Raw genomic sequence first — 13,052 nt, forward strand, 5'->3', positions numbered from 1 at the left:
GGCAGTGCATTTGATTCTGGGGAGACACTTTCCACCAATGACAGGAAGAAAAGGCCAAGAGAGGACAGGGCTGCTCTGGACCAGGAAGGTGGGTGATGGGCTGATGGGAGCCACCTGAACCCCGATTTCTAACAGCTGCTTCACTGAGCCGCCACCTCCTCAACACAGAAACATCCTGAAGGCGCCACATCAGTTGCTTGGAATTGCTCAGACAGAACCAAACTGTTCCAGCTGGAACAGACGTGAGCTTAGAAGAAGTTGGCTGGACAGTCTCCCAGCCACAGGTCCTCTTTGCTCTGATATGTGGCCATGACAGTGACTGTGACAAAGCATCTGCCATGCACTGCTTGCTCTGCTTTACATGTAATTGCATGTTTAATTTCTTTTTTTTTTTTTTTGACAGTCTCACTCGGTCACCCAGGCTTACGATCTCAGCTCACTGCAACCTCTACCTCCTGGATTTCAGCAATTCTCCCATCTCAGCCTTCTGAGTAGCTGGGACTACAGGCACGCACCACTATGTCCACCTAATTTTTGTATTTTTAGTAGAGATGGGGTTTCGCCATGTTGGCCAGGCTGGTCTCAAACTCCTGACCTCAGGTGATCTGCCCACCTTGGCCTCCCAAAGTGCTGGGAGTGAGCCAACAAGCCCGGCCTGCACATTTAATTTTGCAGGAACACACCGGAGGCAGGTATTGTTACCCCATTCTACAGGTGGGGAAACTGAGCCTCACAAAGTTTCAATTACTTACCCAGAAATCACTCAGCTAATTAGTGGGAGCTGGGATCTTACACTATGTCTACCTGCAAAGCTTCCGTTGTTTCAACCAGACCACCTGGAAGTCGAGAACTTGCATGTAGACATTCACCTACATCACAGGCTTGTTGTGGCGTATGGTTACCTCAACTCTTGCCTGTTTAGCCACCATTTTATTAAAAAAAAAAAAGAGAGAGAGAGCAGTTGCCCTCGGCACACTCAGAGGCGCAAGTTCAAGTCTCCAGCTGCTATGGTATGAATGTCTGTGTTCCCCTGACAAAAAAAGTCCATGTGTTAAAATCCTTACCCCCAAGGTGATAGTATTAGGCAGTGGGGCCTTTGCAGAGGTGATTAGGTCATAAGAGCAGAGCCCCCATGTGTGGGATTAGTGCCCATATAAAAGAGGCCCTAGAGAGCTCCTCTGCCCTTTCCACCATGTAAGGACACAGCGAGAAGGTGCCATCTATGATCAGGAAATGAGCCTTCATCAGACACTGAATCTGCTGGCACCCTGATCCTGGATCTCCCAGCCTTGAGAACTGTGAGAAATAAGTTTCTCTTAGGCAGGGCGTAGTGGCTCACGCCTCTAATCCCAGAACTTTGGGAGGTTAAGGTGGGTGGATCACTGGAGGTCAGGAGTTTGAGACCAGCCTGGCCAATATGGTGAAACCCTGTCTCTACCAAAAATACAAAAATTAGCCAGGCATGGTGGTACATGCCTGTAATCCCAGCTACTCAGGAGGCTGAGATGGGAGAATCTCTTGAACCTGGGAGGCGGAGGTTGCAGTGAGCTGAGATTGTGCCACTACACTCCAGCCTGAGAGACAGGGCAAGACTCCGTCTCAAAAAAAAAAAAAAAGTTTCTCTTGTTTATAAGCCACCTAATCTATGGCACTGTCTTACAGCAGCCCAAACGAACTCAGACACTGTCCAAGAGAAAGTGTAACACCCGGCTCCAAGGCTGCAGCACGCTTTAACCGAAAGAATGCAGTTTAACCAAGAGAACACCAGAGAAAGCCCCATGTAAACTCTAAAGGTGACGTGGAGGTGGACAGAGGCGTCACTGGGTGAGGTCAGGCAGCTTCAGGAGGAATTTGGAAACACCTGATGAGCCGACTCATAGGCAGGGGGAGGCTCCTCCTGGCTGCACCTTATCAAAACCCAGTGAGCGACCGGCCCAGGTACTGGCTCTGGTGTCCTGGGCTGGGGAATGGGGGTCCCTACAGCATAGAGAGGTCACTTCCCGCCCACCCTCACTACCCAAGTCACCTGACCAGCAAGTGGCACAGTGGCAGTTTGAACCCCGGTGATCTGTCTGCAAAGCCTTGCTCTCAGGACCACCTCCGCTGCCTCCCTAGACTGGAGCAGGTGTTCCTCGGGCCGATGAGATGGGGAAAGGGCTTCCCAGGCAGGGGAAGAGGAATAAAGTTGGGGGAGCAGGGACATGAGCAACGTTCCAGCTCAAGACACGCATGCAAGGAGGGCACGGCAAGAAATAAGGCTGGGGGCGCCTCCTGTACCCGTGACCCTCCCTGCTGCCTGCCAAGGCCCTGGACCCACCCTGTACCCACCCGGAGCAGCCTCTCCCAGCTGCTGTCCATGGAAGCCACGCAGGGCTGCAGTGTCTAATTCTCCCTGTGAACAAACACTCCTTCAGGGGCCTCCGGGTCATAAAAGAGCCATAAAAACCAGTAAGAGGCAATTATCTCACCCTTATCTGAGCTTCCTGCTCTCCTAATGCCTCTCAGCTTGCAAATGAGAGTAAGGCCAGCAACCTGAATGCAAAGGAAAGAAGCTGAATCCATGGAGAGGGGTGCGAGATGGGGAGAAAAGGCAGACAGACGCAGAGGCAGGGAAGAGAGGAAAGGACCCCTCCCAGCACCCCCAAGCAGCAACCTACATTGCCGGCAAAGGAGTTCAAGTGCACCAGAAGGCCACCTGGTGCGTTTCTGGTCCACAGAGCTCCAAGCACCTTTGTGGCCCACCTCTCTGATCTCTCCAAAGAGCAGCAGGGCAGGGAGGGGTATGTCCCCGTGTGCCACCACGCCCATCTACTTTTTGTTGTATTTTTAGTTGAGACAGGGTTTCATCATGTTGGCCAGGCTGGTCTTGAACTCCTGACCTCAGGTGACCCACCTGCCTCGGATCCGCCTAGTACTCCCAAAGTACTGGGATTACAGGCATGAGCCACCGCGCCGGGCCCCCAGCCTGTTTTAAAGATAAGAAGCCCCACTCCAGAGAATGGCACCCGCCACCCCTGCAGGGGCTGGTACAGGCCCCAGTTTCTCAGTGGGTTCCTTCCCAGGGTCCCTTCCCAGAAGGTCCCTTCCCAAGGGTCCCTTCCATGAGTCTGGGTCCCTTCCCAGAGGCTGCACCATGTGGGTGGTCGGGGAGGAGACCCCCAAAACCAGAACAAGCTAAGGATTCCTGGCCAGCAGGGTCCGCACGCACAGGCATTCTGGGGCCCTTGCCAGAACAAGGCACAACAAATATGAGAAAGGAAAGAATTTCACCTTTGGGGATGGGACTAGAAAGGACTGGAATGACATTTGCCTTATAAGGCCTCAAGGAAAACCCAAGCTGCAGCACAGGAGGGACAGGACAGGAGAGTTTGCGTAGGACAGCCCCACACAGTGTCACCGCCCGCCTTGGAAACTCCCCCCAGCATGATGGCCCGATCAAGAGACACGAAGGAAAGGGAAGAACACGCAGCCCAGGTTCAGCCTGCTGCCGGGTCTCTTTTTGGCCCTGGCCACTTGACTTGGTTGTACAGCATGTCAAAGCTGAGGACCTTAGAGAACATCTGGCTTGGCTGCCTACTAGAGTCAGCAGGGCGCCCCTAGAAGATGTGGGTGCCAGGGCCCCTGCCCCAGAGACTCTGACTGTTGGTCAGGGGTAAGCTCCCTGCAGGCTGCAGCATGCAGCCAGGGTTGAGAACCAGGGCTCCCAGGCGTGAAGGGGGAAGAAGTAAGCACTCCGGGGCCACGACCTGGGATATGACTGTGGCTCAGCCACTTGGCTGTGTGCACCGGGACAAGTTACTGAATGTGGACCAGGGTGAAGTATCAGTCCTACTTCCAGCTGTGAGGATTCAGTGAGATGATGCAGATAAAGCACTTAGCATTTCTCTGTGCCTCAGTTTCCATATCTGCAAAATGAGGCAACACTACCTCCCTCGCGGGGTTCTGGTACAGAGTAAATAAAGAAGGCATGTAAATCCTCTGGCACAGGGGCTGGCACGTGGTACAGCCTCGTGTGTGCTGCTTCCCCGCCCCCTCCTTCCCTCCGCCTCTCCTCCAGGCACGGGGGCCTCACTTGCATGTGTTCCCTCTTCCCTCTGTGGCCGCCCATCCTGTGCACAGAGGGCTTCCAGGACCCAGTGTGTCTCTCCTGTGCCACCCCACACATGGTCACAGATCCCCTTACTGGATGAGTAGAGAGCAGTGAGAAGCCCCCCAGGGGAAGTCTCAGAGCAGCCCTCAGGTGGCATCATATCACAGACCTCAGCAGGGAGTGAGCATCGAGTCCTCTGGGGAGCCATCTCTGTACAGGTGGCCCCCCACACACATGCTGGGCCAAAGCCCAGCCTCTGGCCTCCTGCTCTGTGGCATATGCACCTCCCTCCCTGACATCTCAGGGGCCTCAGGGCTCGGTCAGACATGGAGAGGCCCTGCACCCCTGGCAAGAATGTATCGAGAGCCATATGGGTTGTTGCAAAACAATACAAGTTCCCCTGGGGAAATGCTCATGATATGTAATTAGCTTTAAAAAAAAAAAAAGGTGAGCCACGAACCAGCATGTGCAATAAACCACAGTTCTATAAAAAAATTATGCATACTTGTATACATGCCTAGCAAAGAAGCTGGACAGAAACACACTGTGGTAGGATTAAAAGTTGCTTTTAGTCTATCATTTTCTATACTTTCTAATTTGTCTACAACAAACTGTATTTTTTTAAAAAAGGGAGAGGGGGGAGGTAGGGAGGAGGGATGGACTGATGAGCATCTCAGGTAATGCTAAGCAATGCATAGGCCAGGGAGGGGTCCCTTGTGCCTGGAGTCAGCCCCAGACAGATCTGCACCCTTTGGGGACAGTGACAATGAGCAGCTCACCGAGTAAGCACCTAATCTCTCCCATCTCATTTCATCCCCACCAATAATGCCATCCGGTGAGTCTCATCACCCTGCTTTACAGAGATTAGAAACTGAGGGGCCTGGGTACGGTGGCTCACACCTATAATCCTAGCACTTTGGGAAGCCAAGGCAGGCAGATCACTTGAGGTCAGGAGTTTGAAATCAGCCTGGCCAACATGGTGAGACCCCGTTTCTACTAAAAATACAAAAAAAATTAGCCGGGCATGGTGGCGGGTGCCTGTAATCCCAGCTACTCAGGAGGCCGAGGCAGGAGAATCACTTGAACCCAGGGGGCAGAGCAGAGGTTGGAGTGAGCCAAGATCACACCACTGCACTCCAGCCTGGGCGACAGAGACTGCATCTCAAAAAAAGAAAAAGAAAGAAAAGAAAAGAAACTGAGAGTTAGGCAGAGAAGCCAAAGAGCACGTCCTGGGTCATGCAGCTAACGTATAGGGCAGGCGGGATCCAAACCAGCTCTGTGTGGGAGATGGTTGCGCCAGAGGGGTTAGAACACAGGTTCTGGAAGCCAGCTGGGGTTGACTCTGGCTCTGCCCATCTTTTTCTGTGACCCTGGGCTGATGTCATGCCCTCTCTGTGCCAGTTGCCGCATCTCTAGAATGCAGATTATATCAGCGCCTGTCCTGTGAGAGTGTTGCAAGGATGAATGGCATTGGGGAGGGAAAGCTCTCAGAGCACAGCATGTAAGAAGTGCTGGGCACATTCAGGCCATTATGATCTGGTCCTAGAGCCAAACACATACACAGGCACGTAAAAATAACATGGCCTGGCAGAGCATGTCAGCCCCCATCGCAGTCATTCAGTAAAGAGGTGCTGGGTGAAAGGACAGGAAGACGCAAGGGAAGGGCAGGGGAATACCGGCCAGTCAGCAGAGCACCATCCTAGATGCACAGAGAGGGCCACAGAGGAAGAGCAAACAGAGCCCCTGGCCTGAGGCTTTGAGCCCAAGCACCACGCCTGCCAGCCCAGCCCCACAGACAAATGACGCCCTCTCCCGGGTCTGGTCTGCAAAACGGTGCCCACGATAATTTCCTCTTTCTGGGGCGTCATGTTAGTTTCCTATGGCTGCTGTAACAGATGACCACGAACTTAGTGACTTACAACACAAATCTATTCTCACAGGTGTGGAGGTCAGAAGGCCATTAAGGGGTTCGCAAGGCTAAAAGCGAGGTTTCGGCAGGGCTGTGCTCTCGCTAAAAGCGAGGTTTCAGCAGGGGCGGCTCCAGGGGAGAAGCCATCCCCCGCCTTTTCCAGCCTCGAGAAGCCACCTGGTCACAATCCCGTCCTCCATTTCCAAGGCCAGGAGCGTGGCATCTTCCCACCTCTTTCTGACTCTGGCCCTCCTGTCTCCCTCTTGTCACAACCCTTGTGGTGCCACTGGGCCCACGGATAGCCCAGGGTCATATCCCCATCTCAAAACCCCTCACTTAATCACATCTGCGAAGTCCCTTTGCCACGCAACGTCACAGATTCGCAGGTGCTGGGGATGAGAACGCGGAAATCTCCAAGGGGTGGAAGGGCCATGATTCTGCCTCCCACAGTTGTGAGAATCAAAATGAGATGTAAACTGTAAAGTCCGTGCACGTGTAGGCTGTTAGTATTGTTGCACCATCTCTGCCAGGCACTGGGATAAAAAATGAGTGAGGCAGAGTCCCACTGCTGCAGGGATACAGGGAGGAGCGTCACAGGATTCCTTGAAGGCATATTTATACCATGAAGAGATGCGCCAACCAGGTACCCTGGATGTGCCTTTTTCAATGAGGAGGCTGTGTGGGTCTTCAAAGGGCCTGGGATCCAAAGGTCCTGGCTCTGATTGGAAACTGGGAGCCCTTGTTTCTACCCTCGGAGGAGGAAAAGAAGGAAAGAAAACACAAAAACCAGCTTTTCCAATTTATGGATTTGGCAAGGGACCTTTAAAGAAAGATTTTTAATGGAAAGAAGGACCTGGTCCCCATAACCCTCCCATGAGGGACTCCATGGGCGGAGAGCCGGTATCTGCCATGCCTCACGTCCCGCATGGACCCTGCGAGACAGGACACAGGAGGCTCAAATGCTCCAGATTTGGGAAACAGCGCATGTAAGGAGAAGCCCAGGATTCCAAACAACTCCAGACTAGGTCTGCGGCAATCTGGAAAACATTGAAGATTTCCTCCAGACACTGCGGACCCACTCCGGCCTTGCTGACCTGCCCTTCCCATGAGCCCCTATATCCCCCACACCTAGCAGTCTCAGAAGCCACAGGCCACCAGCGTCCTGTTTCCATCCTGTGCCAATACTGCTTTGCTGAGCCTGGTCTCCTCTTGGCCTGATCCTCTCAGCCCCTGATACATCCAGGAAGGATGAGTCTCCCTGTCCTCTCCCAGAATCCGGCTGCCCCATCCCTTCCCCTAGCTCTAGGCCCCAATGAGAGACACTAGCCAATAGGCACTACAACCATCTTATCCAGAAAAGCCCAGGAAGGGGTAGGCCAGGTACCTTCAGGGAGCCCATGAGAATTCCTGCAACCAGGGCCAGGAGCCAAAACCCTGACCCACAGAAAAGTGCTGAGGTCACAGGGGGATAAAGGCAAAACTAAACAGGAAAAGCAAACAACTCCAGAGGGGGCCAGAGTCCATGGGGCTATTGCACTCAGAGGTGAGGGGTGCAGGCCTGAGTCCAGGAAAAACACAGGAAGCCAGCGATCTGCGGCGCTCACGTTTCCCAGGCACTGCTGGGTACTCAGGGCTGCTCTTTCAACCACGACTCCCCCAGCGAGAGCTCAGGGTGGACATGAGTGCACGTGCTTCAGAGTCCACCAGGAGAAGCAAACCCTGTGGGCCTCAGTAGACAGCTTTGAGGGCAGATAGGCCTAGTCCCAGCCCTGCCATTTACTAGCTCCATGAGATTTCAGTAAATTACTTCAGTTCTCCAAGCCTCAGCTGTTCATCTGCAAAACGGGCATATTCAATAGTCCCTGTCTTCTAGGGCTCCTAGGGGTACAAGTAATAAGATAATATGGGCCAGATGCAGTGGCTCATGCCTGTAATCCCAGCACTTTGGGACACCAAGGCAGGAGGATTACTTGAGCCCAGGAGTTCAAGAACAGCCTGGGCAACAGAGTGAGACCTCCATCTCTACAAAAAACATGAAAGTTAGGCCGGGCGCGGTGGCTCATGCCTATAATCCCTGCACTTTGGGAGGCCGAGGTGGGTGGATCGCCTGAGGTCAGGAGCTCAAGACCAGCCTGGCCAACATGATGAAACCCCATCTCTGCTAAAAATACAAAACATTAGCTCGGCATGGTGGCACACGCCTGTAATCCCAGCTACTCAGGAGGCTGGGCAGGAGAATCACTTGAACCCAGGAGGCAGAGGTTGCAGTGAGCCGAGATGGCGCCACTGCACTCCAGCCTGGGCAACAAGAGCAAAAAAAAAAAAAATAAATAACCAGGCGTGGTGGCACATGCCTGTAGTCCCAGCTACTCAGGAGGCTAAGGCAGGAGAATCGCTCAAGCCTAGAAGGTCGAGGATGCAGTGAGCCATGATCACACCACTGCACTCCAGCCTGGGCAACAGAGTGAGACCCTGTCTCAAACAACAACAAAAAGAGATAATGTACACAGGGCACTTAGCACAGCCTATGGCTCAGCACAGCACCATCAGCACCAGTGAGGTCAGGGGACTCTATCCATGTGGCCTCGGGCCACACAACCACTCTGCCCTTCCCTTCGCTGGCCTCTGTCTTGGCCTCTACAGCTGCCAGAGTCAGACTCCAATAGAAGCCCTGGTGACATGCCATTTGTTTGGGGGTAGCGGGGTGGGGTGGTATTCTTTGGTTGGTTGTGTTTGTTTGTTTTTGAGACAGAGTCTCGTTCTGTCACACAGGCTGGAGTGAAATGGCGCAATCTCGCCTCACTGCAACCTCCACCTCCCAGGTTCAAACGATTCTCCTGCCTCAGCCTCCCCAGTAGCTGGAATTACAGTCACCGACCACCAGGACCAGCTAATTTTTGTATTTTTAGTAGAGACGGGGTTTCACCATGTTGGCCAGGCTGGGTCTTGAACTCCTGACCTCAGTGGTCCACCCATCTTGACCTCCCAAAGTGCCGGGATTACAGGCATGAGCCACTTTGCCCGGTCTGACATGCTGTTTGTTTTCTCCTTGCTTCCACGGAGACATAGACCCTCCTTGTCCTTCTGTCCATCATTCGTTCAACAAGGACGTCTTTGGCACTCACCCCGTGCCTGCCACTGTGCTAAGCCATGAGGTTTGGCAGCAAACAAAACATCCCCCTCCAAAAAATCAAAAAGTCCCTGTGCCCACAGAGGCAACTTCTGGTGGAGAGACACACCTGCACACCCCTCCGCCCTCACAAGATCTCCGTGTTGGGGGAACGAAGAGCCGGCTCTTTTTGCTCTGCTCTCATGTCAAGGGAAGGGACCTCACCAGGAATCACACACCGGGCACTGCCGCACAAGGCTCCCCAGGAGGGACCTATGGAACATTCCACCGACTGCTTAGACGCCACTCTCCCAAGAGCTCAGAGATCATTTCTGAGTGGGCAAAAATCTTTCCTCAAAAAATGTACACACAATCAGATCATTCCTATGAAGCCAGCCACACCCTCTCATCAGGGACCAGGGCATGAGCTCCTGGAGGCAGGGAAGTATGGCAGCCAAGCACCCGGCCTCCGTGTCAGAGGGGCCTTGGTCTCTCTTCTGAATGAGCATCTACTTATCTACATGGAACACTGAGCACATCACCTAACTCCTGGGGTCTCCAGGAGGGTAGCTTGAAGGAAGTGAGTGTGCCGACCACCCTTTGTGCCAACCCTGTACGTCTACTCAGGGGCTTCCTCAGCGGGCACTCCCCCTGCCCCTCTGCCATCCTGAATGGAGAATTTCCATTCACTTGCTGAGCCAGGACCTGGCCCAGAAGTCTTCCCTGACGGCCCCATCCTTGCTCCCCTCCAGTCATTGTCCCAGCTCCCTGGGTGTCCGTCTCTGTCCCACTCTGACACATCTGCATCTCCAACCAGACTGAGTTTCTCCACAACTTTACCCCTGGCCCACCCTGGAGATATAAACCCTTGGAAGATTGCAGCCATCACGGCCCTTCCCAGCCCAGGTGCAGGACGAATGGCTGCTGATTCATTTCAGGTCCCTAATCAGGGAGGAGAGGCTGGCTCCTAATTCTGACCTTAATTACATAGTAGCAAGCTCAGCAGAAACCCTCCCCGGGTCCACCCACTCTGGACAGCAAATGAGCACATGAAGGACTTCTCCTCTGGGGGCCTGGGCCTGCAACCTGCATCTCTGAAACCTCCCGTTGGGTGACACCGCCCTGAGAATTAGCCCCTCTTGCTCAGTTTGGGGCACTCCAGGAAGACAAAGCAGGGCTCAAACATGCCTCCCCTCACCAGGGTAGTAAGGATTTAAACTCGGGGTTCAGATGCTTGGGCCATTCATTTGGAGCCTAGACCCCTCCACTGCTTAGGCAAGGAGGCTCTAAGCACCTGGTCCTGAGAGGCCTCAGCTCCCACCACCTCCAGTTGCCCAATTACCCTTCCAACCCAGACCTGACTTGCAGAAGACAAAGAAGAACTGTAATAAAAAGCAAATGCCTTGATTAGGCACCTATCACGAGGCTGGGCATCTTACCCAATGGCCCATTTTACAGATGAGAAAACCAAAAGGGGACTTGACTGACATGAGGACCTGTGGCCAGTATGGGGGCCACAGCCAAGATGCAGGCCCTCACCCCAACATCCAGGCTCCTAACCACTAGGCTACACTGCCTCTGACAGGCTCCCAGGCACAGAGGGCAGGGTCCTTAACAGCAACTGTCATAGGAATGGGAGTGATATTAACAAGACAAATGGCAACTGCAAAAATAATTACAATGGGCTGCACGCCCCCCACCCTGAAACCCCCCCAACCTCCCCTACTACACACACACACACACACACACACACACACACACTGGGGACCCTCCAGCCGTTCGCTTCTCCAAGACAAACCCAACAGAGGGGGTTCTCTCATTGTTTCCCTTTCAGCCACGAACAGACTGACACTTGGAGAGTTTCTGTGACTCCTCCAAGGCCACACAGCTAGGAAGGGACAGAGGCAGGGTTTGGAGCCAGGCCTGCCTCCTGCGGTTTCAGAGGTTTGTGGGCAAAATAAAGGAAAAAGTACCATGAGTTTCTGGAACTGACCTCTTCCCCCAGGGCACAGGGCCTCAGTGAAATGCTTTCCTCCTTAGCCAAAGACCAGTCGGGTCCTCTGGGCCTCAGCTCCACCCCATCCCCACCCACTGCCCGGTGTCTCCCCGTTTCCAACCGCCAAAGCAAAGGAGCAAGGTTCACTCACCCTGTGCCGGGTGGAGCAGCCGCTGGGTCTGGGTCTGCAAAAGAAGAGCAGACAGAGAGCCTGTCAGGCCAGAGGCTGGCCCCAAGCACTCAGGCCTTCCCCGCCCCTTTCCCAGCCTCCCCAGGGGCGCCGCAGACAGGGCCTGGCCAGTCTGGGTGCCTGCTGAGCCCCGCCTCCCTCCCCCAGCCCTGGCTCAGTCATCAGCTCCCCTACCTGGCCTGCACCACCCCCACCCACCCCGTGGCCCACTTCCCAACTCCAGCCAGAACCCGCAGCAGCCACCCTGCCTGCTCTGGGCCTGCCCTCCACCCCCAGCTGCTCCAGGAGCCCGCTGTCCCCAAGCCTGCAGGAAGTTCCAGCTGGTCCGGTCCCCAGATTCTCTCTCGGATAACAGACTCTAAGAGCCCAGAAGCTGCCATTTAACACCAGCTTATCAGGGCCCTCCTGCCCCCCAGGGTTGCCAGCTTCCCAAGGCAGACAGGAGAGGGGACCTCTGGGAGGCTGCTCTTCTGGCTGGTGTGGATTCTTTAGGAGAAGCTGCAGGGAGGACTTCAGAGACACAAGCTCTGGGCAGCAACTGTCTCCAAAGCAAACCTCAGGCCAACCACTTCCATTTACAATGTGCCAAAGTGCGCCAGATGTTGCAGGAATGCTAGGAATTTCCAATTCGCAAGGGAAGCCATAGACTGCAGCTTCTTCCCACTGGCTTTTCCCTTCCTGCTTTCTGGGGACAGCGGAGGGGCCACCAGGCATCCCTGAGAGCCTGGAGCTTCCGCCCAGTTCTCCATGCTCCCTGTAGCCCCGGGACCGGAAGTTCCCAGAAACGTCTTACCAGTGACAGGGATGGAGTCCAAGTGGATCAGTGGGGGGTCTGTGTCCCTCTCAGGAGCAAGGCTGGGGACGCCCAGGGCTGCGCTGGTGTCCTCTTCATCATCACTGTCGTCAAACTCAAAGGCCTCTCCTGGGTCGTCCTCTGCCTCGGAGGAGGGGCCTGGGGCTCCTGGAACCAGCTGATCTCCTGGAAGAGATGAGGAGTTGGCCAGGCTGCAGGATCTCCGAGGTTTGGTCAATGGAGAGATGGCTGGGGGTAGGTGGGCATGGGCTGGAACTGGGTGAGCACCTCAGGTCTGAGCCAGGGAATGAGAGCCATCAAACTCAAGCCACATGGCCCTACAGTGCTGGTAAGGCCCGGGGGGAGGGGGTTGGGTTAGGTCTCTAAGCAAGTGGCAGTTGAGGGAGGGAAGGGAGTGTGCTCCCGGGGCGAGCCTGTGCACCTCAGTATTTCAATGTATATCTTTCCTCTTCTTATTTCCTGTTTCCCTGTTTTGTGAGCAAGGGGTCTTTTTAAATGTGTGTTTATGCGTGAGCACAAGCTTATTGTATGTTTCTGTGTTGATGTGTCTGTGTGCTTTGTGTGTGCAAATGAGCACGGACAGCATATCCTTCCCATTGCACTTTATTTGGTATGTGCAGCAGCATGAAACACAGCTGCCTGGGAATGCCTGGGCTTGGAGGCAGCCAGCTTGCAGGTACTAGGGCACAGACTGGCTGGTGTAGGGGAAGGCACCGAGCTCCCAGCGTGGAGGTCAGCTCGCTAGGCCTCATTCCCTGCTTTTCCCCTCCTGGGGAACCCCCTTCGTGACTATGAACTCCTGTCCTCCTCGCCCATTAAAGCTCAATTCAAGCAGAGAGACCGTCCCCGCCTACCCTACTATAGGAGGCGTGGCCTCTCCTTCTCTGCCCCTGCCCCTTGTTTGTACTCCCCACCAAGCTCGGATCCCTGAGAGCAGACATCTC

General features: G+C 54.4%; 1 protein-coding gene across 9 annotated transcripts in view; it reads right to left on the reverse strand.

Annotated features, from left to right (window-relative positions):
- Positions 1-13,052, reverse strand: part of ARHGEF10L (Rho guanine nucleotide exchange factor 10 like) — a 163,124-nt gene that overhangs the window by 103,549 nt on the left and 46,523 nt on the right. For all 9 annotated transcript variants that reach the window (XM_054435867.2, XM_054435855.2, XM_054435883.2 and 6 more), the window contains exons 3-4: positions 12,088-12,273; positions 11,256-11,289 (exon numbers count right to left, since the gene is read on the reverse strand). In XM_054435867.2, coding sequence (XP_054291842.1) covers positions 11,256-11,289; positions 12,088-12,273 — 220 coding nt within the window. The remainder of the gene's footprint in view (positions 1-11,255; positions 11,290-12,087; positions 12,274-13,052) is intronic.

The sequence above is a fragment of the Pongo pygmaeus genome, chromosome 1, assembly GCF_028885625.2.
Source record: "Pongo pygmaeus isolate AG05252 chromosome 1, NHGRI_mPonPyg2-v2.0_pri, whole genome shotgun sequence".
Lineage (NCBI taxonomy): Eukaryota > Metazoa > Chordata > Mammalia > Primates > Hominidae > Pongo > Pongo pygmaeus.